The 19,633-nt window shown below is 44.6% G+C and overlaps 1 protein-coding gene across 7 annotated transcripts in view; it reads right to left on the bottom strand.

Annotated features, from left to right (window-relative positions):
* Nucleotides 1–221: 221 nt before the first annotated feature.
* ATP6V0A4 (ATPase H+ transporting V0 subunit a4) overlaps nt 222–19,633 on the bottom strand; it is a 95,048-nt gene continuing 75,636 nt past the window's right edge. For all 7 annotated transcript variants that reach the window (XM_053218027.1, XM_015067045.3, XM_053218028.1 and 4 more), the window contains 4 exons: nt 9,196–9,324; nt 5,435–5,552; nt 2,113–2,284; nt 222–646 (listed from right to left, as the gene is read on the bottom strand). In XM_053218027.1, the coding sequence (XP_053074002.1) occupies nt 553–646; nt 2,113–2,284; nt 5,435–5,552; nt 9,196–9,324 (513 nt within the window). In that variant the 3' untranslated portion in view covers nt 222–552. The remainder of the gene's footprint in view (nt 647–2,112; nt 2,285–5,434; nt 5,553–9,195; nt 9,325–19,633) is intronic.

The following is a 19,633-nucleotide window of genomic DNA, read 5'->3' as shown; positions in this document are numbered from 1 at the left end:
ACATTACCCTTTCTTTCCCACCTGGAGTGGAGATTCATGAGAAAGTTCCTAATCTTATAAAGCTTAGCCCCGGCCAAGGAAAAAACATGTCTGAGGAACCAGGAAATGAAAGAATAAAATAAACATAATCCTCTTAAATTAGTTTGTGTAACTCTATTGTTTAGCTTTGGCCTGTAACTATCAATACTAAATATTACAGAATAATTTTGGACAAAGACATCTTAAAGAACAAGGAAATGGCCCAGAAGTTTATTTTCTTGCATATAATACTCACAATATTGCAGGAAAACATCAGTGTAGTGCTCCCCGTTTCTCAGTCATTTCAGTTTTTGACAATGACGACCCCACATGAGGTCGGTTCCTCTGTGACATGGTTAAGTTGTATCAAATTCCAAGGCTTATAAGTAAAATATACACGGCTTCCTGTCTCCAGGTAGCTAAGAACAATCATCCATTGACCGCCTAGCACAGGCTGACATCGAAGACAAAGCTGAACTTCTTTCACAGGCACAGAGACTGAGGCAGAACATGCGGCAGCCACGGGACCTGCCGCTATTCCTCCGATGTCCCTTCCAGGATGTATTTAAAGGAGAAAGGAGAAAACTTGTAACCGGCCCCAACATAGAACTTGTTCTGGAACTCCACCCTTGGGGGATGGGGGAGGGCAAAACCAAAAAAAAAAAAGCGAGATAAAAACATGTAAGCTAGAGGCTGGCCGGGAAGGGAAGAAGCGGGGCATTTGTAAAATCAAGCACAGGGTCAGGAAGGTGTGCCAGGGAAGACACTCAGGTTGGTGGCCACTACAGGGATCCTCGGAGGCTTATAAAAATCCTTCTCTTGCCTCCCAGTCACACTTTTCCTTTCCTATCCCACCCCACTTCCTCCAGGCCCCTGCCAGCAGCCTCTCAGACCACGGCAGAGCCACCCTCCCCCCGGCTCCCACAAGCAGGGAAGCGTTCGCTGTGAAGTCTTATCTCACGAGCTAGTGATGAGAGAATGTTTCACGAGGTTCCACGTGGTTTTTCTTCTCCATCCTCATCTTAACCATGGGACTTACGCTGTTTCACAATACCCAGGACCCTGACTTAACGTTCTCGTAACTTACATCGCAGACATCACGCATGATCATTCACGCTTGATTATGTTACAGGGTTCATTTCCTTAAGGACGTGGGGAGAGCCGATGTCATAACCTGAGGCAGGGGCGCTGTGATTCCCTCCACTCCATACACGGAGTATGTAAAAACTTTTCTTTATGAACAGCGTGCACAGAGGGAGGTAGAAAGCATCGGTGAGAGCTAAAGACAGTCTCTCTGGTTTAAGGGTATGAGCACACACTCAAAATTCTTGGACAACCTATGACTTGTTAGAAAAACAGGAGCTTCAACAAATGTTTTCATATTTGTAAGCCTAGTGAGGGCTCATAGTCTCTGGACACATCTGCGGATGTCAAGGGCCTCCTGTGAGTGCCTTCCTCCTTCCAGGTACCCTTCTTCTGTTCCCACTTTGTAGAGGTTAGTAGCCTGTATTTCTGGTATAGTTCCTGCACTCAGCACCAAGGGCCTAATGTCCCAGATTCACTAAGTATGCCGCTGTGAGACTATCTCAGATCTGTCATCTTACCAATACTTGAAGTGTTCCTTATCTTGAAGCTAGTTGTGATATAATAAACGAACTCTTAAAAGAGAACAAGGGGTGCCTGGGTGGCTCAGTCAGTTAGGCATCTAACTTTGGCTCTAGTCATGATCCCACAGTTTGTGAGTTTGAATCGGGCTCTCTGCTGTCAGTGCAGAGCCTGCTTTGGACCCTCTATCCCTCTCTCTCTCTCTGCCCCTCCTCTACTCTCTCTCTCTCTCTCAAAAATAAATAAACATTTAAAAAGTAATAATAAAAATAAAAGAGAATGAGTAAATGGGAACTAACATTAATCCTAGGGCAGCCATCATATGTGTATACACATACACACAGGCACACACATACACACACCTCATCATGTAATATTAAGCCAACAGGGGACTCAAACTGGGTCAGGATGTGACCTCAGCTGGCTGGTCCTATGGCCCATCATCTCTCTCTAGAGCACACAGAGCCTCCCCAGTGCAGCCACGCTCACCAGTGTAGTCGCAGGGCGTGCAGGAACGCAGAGAGACCCTCCATGATCAGAAGGATGGCTACCGTCAGAACAGCAAATATGGCAAAAATGATAAAGACTCCAATGAGTCCTCCCCAGCCTCGCACGCGAAGGCCAATGTTCATCACCATGGTCCAGAGCACTTCAGACAATTCTGTAAGAGCAAGAGAAACCTTCTCAACCACAGAGTTTATGTGGCAAGTGCAGGGTTTTTTCATGCCATATACCTGGGTCTGCACACCCTAGAATCCCAACAATGTGCTCTTCAGGTAGAAAACTCAGGCACATGTGCCCTGGGGTACCTGTATGAGACTGTCTAGGGCAGTGCTCACAATAGAGGAGTTTCTGTCATGACAATAAACATACGGAGGCACAGTATTCACCAGTGAAAGTGAGCAAACTACAGTTACCAGCAGCAACATGAATAAATCTGAGCAACAAAATGTTACACCAGAGAAGCGAAACACAACAGAATGTGTAGAATGTGATTTGATATGGACTGCATGTTTGTGTCCCGCCCACCCTCCAATTCCTATGTGGAATCCCTACCCACCACAGTGAGGGTATTTGGAGAAGGGGCCTTTGGGAGGTGATTAAGGGTTGATGAGGTCATAAAGGTGGGGCCCTCATGATGGAATTAGTGCCTTTATAAGAAGAGACACCAGAGAGCTTGCTCACACTCTCCCTTTCGGGGAGATACTACCATTACATTGTTGGGTTGAGACTGGAGGTCACCCAGCCAAAAGGTCAAAGTGGCATGGCCCAGAGAGATAAAGACCTGTCACTTGCAAGTGGATATTTGGACACGATGAGAAGAGAGACATGTGAGGGCACAAGGGGGAGTATCTGCACCTGTGCTGTGCCCTGCCCCCCAGCCCTGGCTTTCTGCTGGAGTAACACAATGGGAAAGTGTGTTAATTTCCAGTGTTTCAATCTCACCTCCTCCTTGTACCCCCATCTGGGTGATTTTTGAAGCATGTATCCAAATACAGCCTCCCTCAACTTAGGTCTCAGCATGGCACTGATGAACAGATGTGATAGAGTAAGTACATTTCCATTGTTTAAGCTGCTGAGATCGGGGCTGGTAGTGACTGCAACACGTTCTAGCCTTGGTTGACTAACACAGCAGGCTCACTACTGGAACCACACAGGAAAGCCAAGGCACACACAGGTTAGCCTGCTTGCCTGAGTTACTGAGCTAAAAGTGGCAGAAGAGAAACTAGGACTTAAATCAGCATCTGTTTTCTGCCAAACCACCTCTTCAAGCAAGTTTGTTAGCATGAGTTGAAGATATTCCGTGGGAACTATATGTCTCAGGAAGTTCTAGAAAGATCCAATGGGTAGACCGTGCCGGGCAGCTATAAGCCATATGGATTTTCTGATGTCAAATTGCATCTTCAATGGGCATGGACTGGTCAGAGAGCACCCTCCTGTCCCATCTGGGCTCAGCCCTCTTGTGACGTGACGCTTCCAAACCACATCTGGGATCAGAGCTAAAGGCTGACATTAAACACCACTTGACCACACAAAGCTCAGAGATCCACTTCGGGGCCCTGGGAAACCACCTCACATGAGTGCATGTCAATGCACAAGCAAACACAGGCAGGTGCTTGTGGATGTATGCATCCAAACACCTGTGTGCACACAGGTAAAGTGTATGTGTGGGAGTTGATGTAAGGAAATGAACACAGCCCAAGCCGCGAAGGCTAACAGTGAGTACTTGCATTTCTGCTAAAAATCAAGAAGCAGGCTCACTTTCCTTGCTTTGGTTTCTACCCATCTAGCACACACTTTGGCCTGATCTCTCACACATTGTGCTCAGGGCTGGGAATGCAGGGGTGGAAATCAGGGTCAATGCCTTTCAGGAGCTCACAGTCCAGTAGGGACACAGGCCAATCAGGACTGAACTGCAATCAGTGTTAGGAGGGGGCACTCCCAGAACCCAGGGAAAGGGCACCTGCCAGACTGGGGATCAGGGAGGAAGATTCCCAGGAGAGGTGCCGTTTGCATGAACTCTGAAGGAGGAATTAGAAATCAAGTGAGGAGAAAGCTAAGGAAGAAAGGAAGATTTCAGGAAAGGGGGCTGCAGGGCCAACACAGAGAGGCCCAGAGTGCGTGGCAGCCTCAGGAGCCTCAGTGCAGGTCCTGGTGGCCACTGCCTATGAAATGGGTGGGTACCAGGGGCTGGTGGGGCATTAAGGGCAATACCAAGGGACGAGACTGGAAAATCAGGCAGGGATCAAGAAGGATCTTACAAAGTAACTTGATGAGTTAGGATTCCAGACTTAAGTAACCCCTGGGGATGGAATCCCCAAAATTGGGCTTAGCATGACCCTGTGAGGTGGTGAGTACCGCTGGTGGGGGGGTGGGTGCAGGTCAAGGGTCAGCCAACTGGCCTACTTCCCACCAATGCTCACAATCAAGGCAGGCCTTCTCTCAAAGTGAACCCCCCAAAGATGGCCATGTTCTAATCTTAAGAAAAAGCTATATGGCAAAAAGGGATTAAGAATGGATTAAGCAGGGGCACTTGGATGGCTCAGCCAGGTAAGCACCTGACTCTTGATTTCGGCTCAGGTCATGATCTGACAGTTCATGAGTTCGAGCCCCAAGTTGGGCTCTGCACTGACAGCGTGGAGACTGCTTGGGATCCTCTCTCCCCCTCTCTCTCTGCCCCCCACCTCAACTCATGCTCTTATGTGCCCTCTCTTTCTCTCTCTCTCTAAATAAATAAACTTAAAAAAAAAAAGGAATGGATTAAGCAGACAGGATTAAAGTGAAGGGGTGCTGAGATAAGGAGATCATCCTGGATTATCCAGGTAGGCCCAAGGTAACCACATGGTCCTTAGAAGAAGAAACCAAAGGAGTCAGAGCGAGAGAAAATAGGGACATGATGAATGAAGCAGGAATCAGACTGATGAGCCCAAGAGCCAAGAAATGCAGGTGGCCTCTAAAAATAGAAATGGCAGGGAAATGGATTCCCCCCTAGAGCTTCTAGAAAGAACCCAGCCCTGCTGACATCTTGGTTCTACAACTCCAGAACTCTAAGACAGTATATCTGCATTTGTCTTGAGCTGCTAAACGGGGGCAATTTGTTATAGCAGCAACGGGAAACTGACACAGAGGCTAACTACTCCAGTAACATAAAGTCAGACCTACAGAAAAAGTCACTTCTTCCTAAGAAAAACCAACCATTCTTTGGGCAAACATGCCGTAAATAACCCAGAGAAGGCACTTCTCCAAACAAGCGCTTTGCTTCTGTTTCCCAGGGGAGATCTGATCGTGACCCCGAGGGCAGCTCACTCACGTGCATGAGCCAGGCTGAGGGCCCAGAGCCGGAGGTAAGAGGCTGTGTTTGAAATGCAGCCCAGGCAGTACTCGATCGTGTGGATGGCTTGATGCACAAAGATGTCCCCAAAGTTGAACTGAAAGAGAGAATTTTTTATTCTATTTCATTAAGTATTTCCTCCATGAAAGGTCTTACTAATGATACACCGATGAATAAAACATGTGCTCCGCTCTTAAGGCACTTCCAGTCGAACTAGGGGAAAACAAATATTAATATGCTCGTAGAGAGAGAGTTAGCAGCGCAAAGTAGGGTACAGTGTGTGTGCAGGAACATTTCCCAGAAGTAGCTGAAAGAAGTTCAAAGAAGAGAGACCGGTCGGTAAGGTGTCACAGGAGGTGAGGTCTGTGCTGGGCCGGGAAGGCTGGGGACGCATCTGGAAGTAAAAGATAAGCAAGATCATTCCTGGTGAAGAAAATGACTCCCGGTGAGGAAAAGGTGGGTGCTTGGGAACATCAGGAAGGCAAGTTCTGGGTGGGAAACAATTTGGCTGGAAGTAGGTGCTTGTTTGGTGAGGACTAGAAAGGAGCCCCCAGGTGCTGAAGTTTCAGTAAAGAACAGAGTTGGGAAAATAAGTTGGAGTCAATGAGCAACCATAAACAGCATCTGAATGAAAAGTGGCCGGGGTGGGGAGGGGGAATAAAGAAGTCTTGGGGGGATGATTAATCTGTGACAAAATGGACTAGCAAAGGCAGAGCCTTATAAGCAAAAAAGCCTGTTTGTTGACTAGCTCACTAATCTAGAGATGAAGGGGAAGAAACAGCACACACACAGCAAGAGCATGCTGTTCCCTTCATGCACTCTGATGCTGTCAGGGGAACAGTGTGACTGGTACCATCCTGGCCCTCGGGTGGCTCACAGCGTGGTGGGGACAGGGTGCATGGAAAAGTGCAATAATCAAGACTCAGCAGTACTGTGGGAATGCAGAAAAAGGGCCTCTGACCCAGCAGGGGCCAGGGTCAAACAGGGCTCTGAGGGTCTTGAGTCCGAGGGGCTAAAAGAATGCCATTGACAGAAATGGATAAGTTGGAGAAGGACATTAGTGATAGGTTCAGGTGTGTTGTGTCTCCGGTGACAGCTGGCCACACAAGTAGAATCTCTCAGCACACAGTGACAGAGGAAGAACAGGTTCAGAAGAACAGTCCGGGCTGGAAGTGAACACCTAGGACTCACCTGTGGGAGGTAAGGGGACCAGGAAGACACACGAGGGAAAGATCACAGAGCTCCCAGCCTGGGAAAAGTTCATGTGGAGGTGAGAAAGAAAGACATGGATGATGGAAAGAAGAGGTCAGAGTCCCAGAAGGAGTCACAGGGCTGCGGACAAGGATAGAGAAATACCGAGGAAGGCACGGAGGGTGCAGTCAACCATGTCAGGAGCTCTGGAGAGGAGACAGGAGTCAATGCAATGAAAGACAGGACTCAGCAATGAAAACAGCTGGGAGGAGGTGAAAGGCAGGGAAGGGCAGAGAGGGCAGAGAGGCAAGGGAATGGAGGAATGAGTGGTGAAGAACGAACCCCACCCAAGGAGAGGGCTGGCTTTGTCCTGGCTCCAGGGAGGCAACCTCTAAACTCCTGACGTCTCCCACCTGAAAGAACTGTCTGTGTTCTTCACGGTGAGCCCCTGGGACCACATCGGACGGCTCCTGTGGTTGGAGGGTTGAGACTTGGAGCCATGTGTTACCAGCCCAGCCTCCAGGGAGAGGATGGAGTTGGAGAGTGAGCACAACCACTGAGTTGCATGCCTACATAATGAAACCCCAATAGAGCTTTGGATGCTGGAGCTCCGGTGAGCTTCCTGGGCTGGCAATGCTGTGTGCACACCACCACATGTTGAGGCTGGGAGACTAATGTCTCTCTGAGGACACAGAATTCTGAATTTGGAACCCTCCCAGCGTCAGGTTCTGTCCACGCGCCTCTTCCTCCAGCTGCTTCTGATCTGTATATTTGAGCTACAGTAAAAGCCTAATTGTAAGGGTTAAACTTCATTGAATTCTGTAAGTCGTTCTATAAATCACCAACCCTGAGGGAATCTGAGGGGACCCTGAATTTGTAACTGACTGGTCTGAAGAGAGGGTGGTCCTGGGGGCCCCCAAACCTGTGGCTAGTGTCGGAAGTCTTGGGCAGACTTGGCAGTCTGCAGACCTTGACCCAGAGTTTGGCCAACACCTGGTGTAGACAGAGGTCAGAGAGGACCCTGAGGGGACAAAAGAGCCAAGCCTGTATATATGCTTGGCAATGGACGATCCACACATGATTGTACTTGGGGGAAGGGACCTACAAATGGAGCCTCAAGTCGCCCAAACAAGGGCAGCCAGTACATGGCAGAGGCAGAAGATGAACACCGAGAGGGTAAATATTGAGGGCATGGGAAGAACAGACGAGAGAGGTTGTACTGGACGGGCTGGGACTGGATGAGTCAGACGATGTGTGGGCTGGATTCTAAAACATCCCCGCAGGTCTGGCAGGCTTAGTAATATTAATAGCCACTAATATGGGTTACTTTCTGTACCTGGAATCTTCTCGGAAAAACTTGATCCAGATTTTTCATTATTTCTAATTGACTATCCATTAGTTTAAATGAATTTTTTTTTTAAGTAATTAACACCACAAATGGAACTTCTTATAGCATCTCTCAGGCTTCACAGGAACCCCGTCCCCACTCCAGGATTAGAACAGAGCTCCAGTTAAAGTCCCCAGCCCGTTCAGGCTTATGGGATACTTCGGTGGTAATATAAAAACAGCCACCTGCCTTCAGCTGGGAAAATGTGGCACATTCCTGAGGGGGAGTGGCTGCTCTTGGACAGAAAGGCGCAGGGAGGGAGGAGGGAACAAAGCAATTCCTGAATTCACAGGAGAGGCAGATAACGTTACAAAGATAGGTCAGCAAAGTCTCAGCAGAGCCAGGGTTGGGTTGAGACAGGAGAACAAAGAGGGGACAGCAGCTGGGCATGCTTCTGCTGGGGAGGCGGGCTGAGAATAAACAGCCTGCCTTTTACTTCTTCAGTCGGGCTAGATTCGGGCTCTGCTCTCATGGTGTGAGGGGTACTGACTGGGCACCTCATAATAAACATAGCTGACTCCCAGGGGTACAATTCTGAGTCAAGGAGGCCTCACTAGCAGGGCGCCTGGGCAGCTCAGTTGGTTAAGCGTCTGACTCTTTGATTTCGGCTCAGATCATGATCTCACAGTTCGTGGGATCGAGCCCCTCCTCAGCCTCTGTACTGACAGCGTGGAACCTGCCTGGGATTCTCTCTCTTCCACTTTCTCTGACCCTCTCCTGCAACTCACACTTGCTCGCTCGCTCTCAAAATAAATGAATATACTTTAAAAAAAAAAAAAAGGAGGACTGACTAGCACTGAGGACCTTCTCTGTCAGTAAATCTGAAGGCTGATATTCACCCCACGTTCACAGATACAGCAGTAACTGGGTTAAAATATTAAAACACTACTAGATTGGCTGGTGAGTAGCTGTTGTTCTGATCCTATATGCACTCCCCCTCCTTTGGGACCACCCCAACTTCCCATGACTTTGCAACTACAGGACTGCCACCAGCAGGGTCTCCCTGACCCTCCCAGATCTACTGCCTAAGTGCTTTCAGGTGAGCTGGTGCCCATGCCCTACTTACTGGCTGTTAAACATTTGACCATCACCCTTGGTGAGATCCCACATCTAGAATCTGTACAAACTGGGAAATCTTTGTTGGGTGTTGAATCCCACATACCTCTTCTTCATGGTCATCCTGAGCCCCGTGGCCACCTGCAGAAGCCCTCTGACCTGTGCTCATGGAAGGGCTGGAGTTGTCACCTTCAATGTCCTCGGTGGCATCTTCTTGGATCATGGATGCCTGCAGCTGTCAGCAAGGAAGGAAGTGAAGCACTAAATTCACCCTTTGAACTAGAATTACAACAATTCTACATAAAATAAAGGCTGTTGCCAAATATTGACTATGCACCGGACACTGTTCTAAACTCTCTCTATATCACTTCGTTTAGCCTTTGTAACAATGTTTTCAGATACACACAATTATCACCTTACTCTTCTGAGAAGGAGATGACAGCACAGGAAGGTTAAGAAATGTACTCAAGATCATACAGCTTGTAAGGCTAGTTAGTGGCAGAGCTAGGACTCAAACTCAGGCAATCTGATTCCTGAGTATGCCCTCTTCTCCATGGTGCTCCAGAATGTGCCAAATTAATCCGTCTTTACAGTAAACCGGTGCACGTACAAGAGTACCTTTTATTGTTAAAAAATAATATGCATTGTCATAAAATTGTCCGTTGGTACCTTTGACATAATCTTGTGACCGACCTGAACAGCCAGATTTCTATAGGCAAAATTAGGGGAGATTAGTGACTGCTATGGTCTGAATATTTTGTATCCCCTCCCTAATTCATATGTTGAAATCCTAAACCCCACAGATGATAGTAGTCAAAGGTGAGGCCCTTAGGAGGTACTTAGGTCACGAGGATGGAGCCCTCATGAACAAGACTAGTGCCGTTAGAAAGGAGTCCCTACACAACTCTCACCCCTTTCACTGTGTCAGGACACAGTGAGAATGTGGCTAAGGACCAGGAAGGTGGGGGTCTCACCACAGTGAATATGCTGCAGCCTTTCATCTTGGACTTCACAGCCTCCAGCACTGAACAATAAATTTGTTGTTTATAAGCTACCCAGTCTGCGGTACTTTGTTATAGCAGCCCAAAAGGACTAAGACAATGACTTTTTCAATACTAATATAAGTTTTAAAAATAAAAACATCACTTCATAAAAATAGCTAAGAAAAAAATTCAAAGAAAGAAAATCTAGGTATAATTAGCATGTAATTTGGCCTAGTTTTATCCCTAGGTCTGAATAGAAGATCTCTTTCAAGTCACTGTGAAACTTAATGTCCCATGTCCAAAGTGTTTCCTAGAATGATTTCATGGGGGAAGGGGGGGTATTGCAAATTAGGCATTAAGATGTCTTTGCCTTTCTTTCTTTAGTGGTTCTGCACTTACTATTTACAGAGCCATGGGCAAAGGTAAAAATGGAAGTCCATATGCCATATATTTAAATATTTAAGAGTTATAAATCAAGCCAACAGACTCCTAAACATATCCATCCCTAAACTCTAGCCCTTTCTGGTCATTATCCTAGAATTGATTAAAATGAAGATGAATAATTTTATAGAAACATGATACTGGACTTTGTGAATCCTAGTGCCCATCTTCCCCACTTTACTAAATACCCCACTATGTTTGAGCAGAGTTCCCAGCGAAATAAAATGCACAACTCAATTTTAAATTTAGTTACTGACAACTTTCTAAAAACACATGTGCCCAAAGATATGCACAAGGATATTTACAGATTATCTGTAGTCACTAAAACTAGAAACAGGTCGAGGACTTTCAGGGAAGATGGCAGAATAGGAGGGTCCTAAGCTCACCTCATCCCATGGACACTCCTAAATAACACCCACATCAGTGTAAAGAACCCAGAAAACAACCCAAAGACTGGCAGAACAACAGACCCTCCACAGCTAAAAGTAGAGAAGAGGCCGCATCAGAAAAAGGTAGGAAGGACAAAGATGAGGTTGGGAAACAAACTGACCTATGATACTGTCTACAGGAGGAAGGGACACACAGGCATGGAGAAGGGAGAGGAGCAGACCCCACACCAGGCGCCCCACGCCTGGGGGACCCACACTGGAAGGACAAATCCTCATATCATTTGGCTCTGAAAAACAGAGAGGCATAACGTAACAAGTTCTTATAATCAGTGGGGCTTGACACCTAGAACTGTAAAACTCAGCAGGCTCTGCCCAAGGAAAGTCAGGAGGTGACAGCAAACTGAGTCCCCACCCTGAAAGAAACAGCATAACAAACAGACCTGCTGAGATACAACAGAGAAGCCGCAGTTTGAAAAATAGGGATATAAGGGAAGGAGATTTACTTATTAAACTCAGAACTTGTGCTGGAGGGGCAGAGACTTTAAGAGACTTCTCCATGAACAAAAAGCTGGCATAGCCATTTCCCTCCCCATCCCCTAGCCTAGGTACACAGACACCTGCAGGAACCAGTCCAGCCAGCGAACACTCTCCATCTACCTTGTTAACAGCAACCCCACCCCACCAATACCTCTGCATGCTTTTCTGCGGACCACAACTCCAACCTACCCCTGGCAGAAGTCCATCTAAAGCAGCACCACAAGCATGGCAGTGTGCAAGCAGCCCCCACAGAGGCCAGCACCATCCCAAAGTGATTCTTGCCCTGGGTAAAGGGGGAGATAATCACACAAACCTGTTCAAGTGTGGCCCCAGCAGTGGGCTGGGGGCAGATATCGGGCCTAACTGCAGGCCCTGCCCACCAACAAAAGCTTCCAAGGGACAACACAGGGAAAGTGTCCTGAAGTTCAGTGCCACTGCATCTCTGGCAAATGCCTGGTGTGAACCACCTCAAGCCCAAGGTGGTCCCAGACTGGCCACAGGGACCAAACCCTGCCCACAACAGGTAAAGAGTCATTGCAGATGACTGGACTTGCAGAAGAACTGGACTGAAGAAGCTCAGCCACAAAAGTAGGGCAAACACAATATGCATAGGAAACATCCCTGAAGCACAAGATCCTAGAGAACAGGGGACATTGCACTACTTTCAAGAGCAGAAGACATGGCTGACATTCCTAACACATAGACACAGAGAGTGAGACAAAACGAGGAGACAGAATAATATGTCCCAAATGAAATAGAACAAAATCACATCAAGAGAGCTAAGCAAAAGAGAGATAAGTAATATGACTGATAGAGAACTTAAAGTAATGGTCATAAAGATACTCACTGGACTTGGGAAAAGAGGGGAGGACCTCAGTGAGACTCTCAACAAGGAAACAGAAAACACGAAAAAGAACCAATCAGAGATGAATAACTCAATCACTGAGATTAAAAATACACTAGAAGGAATACATAGTAGGCTAGTGAAAGCATAAGAATGAGTCAATGACCTGGAGGACAGAGTGATGGGAAGCAATCAAGCGGAAAAAAGAAAGAAAAAAGAATAATAATAATAAATGAGAATAGATTAAGGGAACTCAGTGACACCATCGAGTGTAATAACATTTGCATTGTAAGGGTCCCAAAAGAAGAAGAAAGAAAAAAATGGAGGCAGAAATTTTACTTGAAGATATAATAGCTGAAAACTTCCTGAATCTGGGGAAGGAAACAGGAATCCAGATCCAGAAGGCACAGAGATCCCCCAACAAAATCAACCCAAGGAGGTTCACATCACAAATGGTAATTAAAATGGCAAACAGTAGTGATCAAGAGAGAATTTTAAAAGAAGCAAGAGAAAAAAAAAAAAAAACGGTTATATACAAGGGAAACCCCATAGGGCTATCAGTGGACTTTTTAGAATAAACTTTGCAGGCCAGAAGGGAGTGACATGATATATTCAAAATGCTGAAAGAAAAAAAACCTGCAACCAAGAATACTCTGTCCAGCAAGTCTATCATTCAGAATAGAAGAGATCAAAAGTTTCCCAGACAAATGAAGGTTAAAGACATTCACCACTACTCAAACAGCCCTACAAAAATGTTAAAAGGGGCTCTTTGAGTAGAAATGAAAGATTGTAATAAAGAGTAAGAAAAGAAGCATAAAAGCAGTAAAATTAAGTACATCTATAAAAACGAGTCAAGATGTTCAGTAAGTAAAAGGAGGTAAAGTAAGACACCACATAACTAAAACATGAGGAATGGAGAAGAGTAAAAGTTTAGTGCTTTATGAATGGATTCAAACTTAAGTGACCATCAATTTCATATGGACTGCTATATACATAAGATGTTATATATAAATGTAAGGGTAACCACACACCAAAAACTGGTAACACATATGCAAAATATAAAGAAAGGGGAATCCAATTATATCACTAAAGAAACCCACCAAATTGTGAGAGAAGAGAGCAAGAGAAGAAAGGAACAGAGAATTACAAAAACAACCACAAAACAACTAACAAAATGGCAATAAGTATGTACCTATCAATAATTACATCGAATGTAAATGGACTAAACACTCCAATCAAGAGATATAGGGTGACAAAATGGATAAAAAAACAAGACCCATCTCCATGCTGCCTAGAAGAGACCCACTTCAGACCTAAAGCCACATGCAGATTGAAAGTGAAGAGTGAAAAATATTTATCACGCAAATGGAAGTGAAAAGAAAGCCAAGGTAACAATACTTATATTAAACAAAATAGGCTTGTTTATGTTTATTTTTTTATTATGAAATTCATTGTCAAATTGGTTTCCATACAACACCCAGTGCTCATCCCAACAGGTGCCCTCCTCAATGCCCATCACCCACATTCCCCTCCCTTGCACCCCCCGTCAACCCTCAGTTTATTCTTAGTATTTAAGAGTCTTTTATGGTTTGCCTCCCTCCCTTTTTCCCCCTTCCCCTCCCCCATGGTCTTCTGTTAAATTTCTCAGGATCCACATAAGAGTGAAAACATATGGTATCTGTCTTTATCTATATGACTTATTTCACTTAACATAACACTCTCCAGTTCCATCCACGTTGCTACAAAAGGCCATATTTCATTCTTTCTCATTGCCAAGTAGTATTCCATTGTGTATATAAACCACAATTCTTTATCCATTCATCAGTTGATGGACATTTAGGCTCTTTCCATAATGTGGCTATTGTTGAAATTGCTGCTATAAACATTGGGGTGCAAGTGCCCCTATGCATCAGCACTCCTATATCCCTAGGGGAAATTCCTGGCAGTGCTATTGCTGGGTCATAGGGTAGATCTATTTTTAATTTTTTGAGGAACCTCCACACTGTTTTCCAGAGCTGCTGCACCAGTTTGCATTCCCACCAGCAGTGCAACAGGGTTCCCATTTCTCCACATCCTCTCCGGTGTCTACAGTATCTACAGCCTCCTGATTTGTTCATTTTAGCCACTCTGACTGGCGTGAGGTGATATTTCAGTGTGGTTTTGATTTGTATTTCCCTGATGAGGAGTTACGTTGAGCATCTTTTCAAGTGCCTGTTGGCCATCTGGATGTCTTCTTTAGAGAAGTGTCTATTCATGTTTTCTGCCCATTTCTTCATGGATTATTTGTTTTTTGGGCATGGAGTTTGGTGAGTTCTTTATAGATTTTGGATACTAGCCCTTTGTACGATAGGTCATTTGCAAATATCTTTTCCCATTCCGTCGGTTGCCTTTTAGTTTTGCTGATTGTTTCCTTTGCAGTGCAGAAGATTTTTATGTTCATGAGGTCCCAATGAACTATTGGGGATGTGTCAAGTAAGAAATTGCTGCGGCTGAGGTCAGAGAGGCTTTTTCCTGCTTTCTCCTCTAGGGTCTTGATGGTTTCTTGTCTCACGTTCAGGTCCTTTATCCATTTTGAGTTTATTTTTGTGAATGGTGTAAGAAAGTGCTCTACTTTCATTCTTCCGCATGTTGCTGTCCAGTTCTCCCATCACCATTTGTTAAAGAGACTGTCTTTTTTCCATTAGATATTCCTTCCTGCTTTGTCAAAGATTAGTTGGCCATACGTTTGTGGGTCCACTTCTGGAGTCTCTATTCTATTACATTGGTCTGTGTGTCTGTTTTTGTGTCAATACCATGCTGTCTTGATGATTACAGCTTTGTAGTAGAGGCTAAAGTCTGGGATTGTGATGCCTCCTGCCTTGGTCTTCTTCTTCAAAATTACTTTGGCTATTCAGAGTCTTTTGTGGTTCCATACAAATTTTAGGATTGCTTCTTTGAGCTTCTAGAAGAATGCTGGTGCAATTTTGATTGGGATGGCACTGAATGTGTAGATTGCTTTGGGTGGTATTGACATTTTAACAATATTTATTCTTCCAATCCATGAGCACGGAATGTTTTTCCATTTCTTTGTATCTTCTTCAATTTCCTTCATAAGCTTTCTATAGTTTTCAGCATACAGATCTTTTACATCTTTGGCTAGGTTTATTCCTATGTATTTTATGATTCTTGGTGCAATTGAGAATGGGATCAGTTTCTGTATTTGTCTTTCTGTTGCTTCATTACTAGTGTATAGAATGCAACTGATTTCTGTACATTGATTTTGTATCCTGCGACTTTGCTGAATTCATGTATCAGGTCTAGCAGACTTTTGGTGGAGTCTGTCGGGTTTTCCATGTATAATATCATGTCATCTGCAAAAAGTGAAAGCTTGACTTCATCTTTGCCAATTTTGATGTCTTTAATTTCCTTTTGTTGTCTGATTGCTGATGCTAGAACTTCCAACACTATGTTAAACAACAGCGGTGGGAGTGGACATCCCTGCTGTGTTCCTGATCTCAGGGGGAAAGCTCTCAGTTTTTCCCCATTGAGGATGATGTTAGCTGTGGGCTTTTCATAAATGGCTTTTATGATGTTTAAGTATGTTCCTTCTATCCTGACTTTCTCCAGGGTTTTTATTAGGAAAGAATGCTGAATTTTGTCAAATGCTTTTTCTGCATTGATTGACAGGATCATATGGTTCTTTTCTTTCTTTTATTAATGTGATGTATCACGTTGATTGATTTGCGAATGTTGAACCAGCCCTGCAGCCCAGGAATGAATCCCACTTGATCATGGTGAATAATTCTTTTATATGCTGTTGAATTCAATTTGCTCGTATCTTGTTGAGAAGTTTTGCATCCATATTCATCAGGGATATTGGCCTGTTGTTCTCTTTTTTTGCTGGGTCTCTGTCTGGTTTGGGAATCAAAGTGGTGCTGGCTTCATAGAATGAGCCTGGAAGTTTTCCTTCCCTTTCTATTTTTTGGAACAGCTTGAGAAGGATAGGTATTACCTCTGCTTTAAATGTCTGGTAGAATTCTCCAGGGAAGCCATCTGGTCCTGGACTCTCATTTGTCGGGAGATTTTTGATAACTGATTCAATTTCTTCTCTGGTTATGGGTCTGTTCAAATTTTCTATTTCTTCCTGTTTGAGTTTTGGAAGTGTGTGGGTGCTTAGGAATTTGTCCATTTCTTCCAGGTTGTCCAGTTTGTTGGCATATAATTTTTCATAGTATTCCCTGATAATTGCTTGTGTTTCTGAGGGACTGGTTGTAATAACTGCATTTCATTCATGATTTGATCTATTTGGGTCATCTCCCTTTTCTTTTTGAGAAGCCTGGCTAGAGGTTTATCAATTTTATTTATTTTTTCAAAAAACCAACTCATGGTTTCATTGATCTGCTCTACCGTTTTTTTAGATCCTATATTGTTTATTTCTGCTCTGATCTTTATTATTTCTCTTCTTCTGCTGGGTTTGGGGTGCCTTTCCTGGTCTGCTTCTAGTTCCTTGTGGTGTGCTATTAGATTTTGTATTTGGGATTTTTCTTGTTTCTTGAGATAAGCCTGGATTGCAATGTATTCTCCTCTCAGGACTGCCTTTGCTGCCTCCCAAAGCGTTTGGATTGTTGTATTTTCATTTTCGTTTGTTTCCATACATTTTTTTATTTCTTCCCTAATTGCCTGGTTGACCCATTCATTCTTTAGTAGGGTGTTCATTAACCTCCATGCCTTTGGAGGTTTTCCAGACTTTTTCCTGTGGTTGATTTCAAGCTTCAGAGCGTTGTAGTCTGAAAGTATGCATGGTATGATCTCAATTCTTGTATACTTATGAAGGGCTGTTTTGTGACCCAGTATGTGATCTATCTTGGAGAATGTTCCATGTGTACTCAAGAAGAAAGTATATTCTGTTGCTTTGGGATGCAGAGTTCTAAATAGATCTGTCAAGTCCATCTGATCCAATGTATCATTCAGGGCCCTTGTTTCTTTATTGACCGTGTGTCTAGATGATCTATCCATTGTTGTAAGTGGGGTATTAAAGTCCCCTGCAATTACCACATTCTTATCAATAAGGTTGCTTATGTTTGTGATAAATTGTTTTATATATTTGGGGCTGCAGCATTCGGTGCATAGACATTTCTATTTGTTAGCTCTTCCTGATAGATAGACCCTTTAATTATTATATAATGCCCTTCTTCATCTCTTGTTACAGCCTTTAATTTAAAGTCTAGTTTTTCTGCTGTAAGTATGGCTACTCCAGCTTTCTTTTGACTTCCAGTAGCATGATTGATAGTTCTCCATCCCCTCACTTTCAATCTGAAGGTGTCCTCAGGTCTAAAATGGGTCTCTTGTAGACAGCAAATAGATGGGTCTTATTTTTTTATCCATAATGATACCCTATGTCTTTTGGTTGGCGCATTTAGTCCATTTACATTCAGTGTTATTATTGAAAGATATGTATTTAGAGTCATTGTGATGGCCATAGGTTTCATGCTTGTCTCTAGTATTTTGTGGTCCTTGCAACATTTCACTCACAGAGTCCCCTTTAGGATCTCTTGTAGGGCTGATTTAGTGGTAACGAATTCCCTCAGTTTTTGTTTGTTTGGGAAGACCTTTATCTCTCCTTCTATTCTGAATGACAGACTTGCTGGATAAAGGATTCTTGGATGCATATTTTTTCTGTTCATCACATTGAAGATTTCCTGCCATTCCTTTCTGGCCTGCCAAGTTTCAGTAGATAGGCCTGCTACTACCCTTATGTGTCTACCTGTGTAAGTTAGGGCCTGTTTATCCCTAGCTGCTTTCAGAATTCTCTCTTTATCCTTGTATTTTGCCAGTTTCACTATGATATGTCATGCAGAGGATAGATTCAAGTTACGTCTGAAGGGAGTTCTCTGTGCCTCTTGTATTTCAATGCCTGTTTCCTTCCCCAGATCAGGGAAGTTCTCAGCTATGATTTGTTGAAGTACACCTTCAGCCCCTTTGTCTCTCTCTTCTTCTTCTGGAATTCCTATGATACAGATATTGTCCCGTTTGATTGCATCACTTACTTCTCTAATTCTCCCCTCATACTCCTGGACTTTTTTTTTTATCTCTCTTTTTCTCAGCTTCCTCTTTTTCCATAAGTTTATCTTCTAATTCACATATTCTCTCCTCTGCCTCCTCAATCTGTGCTATGGCCGCCTCCATTTTATTTTGCACCTCATTTACAGCATTTTTTAGTTCCTCATGACTATTTATTAGTCCCTTGATCTCTGTAGCAATAGATTCTCTGCTGTCCTCTATTCTTTTTTTCAAGCCCAACAATTACTTTTATGACTATTATTCTAAGTGCTTGTTCCGTTATATTGCTTAAATCGGTTTTGATCAATTCGCTAGCTGTCGCTACTTCCTGGAGTTTCTTTTGAGGAGAATTCTTCCGTTTCATCATTTTGGGTAGTCCCTGCGGTAGCTCCAAACTGCAGGGCACTTCCCCTGTGCTATCTGGAGAAACTTGTGTTGGTGGGTGGGGCCACAGTCAGACCCAATGTCTGCCCCCAGCCCACCGCTGGGGCCACAGTCAGACTGGTGTGTACCTTATCTTCCCCTCTCCCAGGGCCAGGACTCACTGTGGAGTGGTGTGGCCCCGTCTGGGCTGCTTGCACACTGCCAGGCTTGTGGTGCTGCTTCAATGGGATCTGGCCAAGGGCATATTAGACGGGGTGGATCTGCAAGGTGCACAGGGGTTAGAGGGGCAGACTTAGCTAGCTTTGCTGTCTGTGGTCCCCTGTGGGAGGGGCCCTGCAGCACCAGGAGGGAGGCAGGCCCATCAGAGGGATGGATCCACCGTGTTGGGCGTTTGCACGGTGCAAGCAAGTTTGGTGACAGGAACTCCATGCATGTTTATTTTTGAAAGAGAGTGCAAGCGAGGAAGGTGCAGAGTGGGGGGGGAAGGAGGATCTGAAGCAGTCTCCATGCTGACAGCAGAGAGGCTGATGTGGGGCTCAAACTGATGAACCAGGAGATCATAACCTGAGCTGAAGTCTGACATTCAACTGACTGAGCCACCCAGACACCCCTCAAAATAGACTTTTTTTAAAAGTGTATTTATTTATTTTAAGAGAGAGATAGAGAGCAGTGAGAGGAGGCATGGGACAAAGAGAGACAGAGGGCGAGAGAAGAAATCCCAAGCAGGCTCCACACTCTTAAGGCAGAGCCCAAGGTGGGGCTCAATCCCACAAACCATGAAATCACGACCTGAGGTGAATGCTGAACCAACTGAGCCACCCAGATGCCCCCAAAACACTGACTTTGGATGACACATTGGGCCAGATGGCTTTAACAAATATATTCAGAACATTCCTTTCTCAAACAGCAAAATCCACATTATTTTCA

The sequence above is a fragment of the Acinonyx jubatus genome, chromosome A2 (genome assembly GCF_027475565.1).
Source record: "Acinonyx jubatus isolate Ajub_Pintada_27869175 chromosome A2, VMU_Ajub_asm_v1.0, whole genome shotgun sequence".
Classification (NCBI taxonomy): domain Eukaryota; kingdom Metazoa; phylum Chordata; class Mammalia; order Carnivora; family Felidae; genus Acinonyx; species Acinonyx jubatus.
Note: the sequence above shows the minus strand (reverse complement) of the source record. Positions and strands in the feature narration are given on the sequence as shown.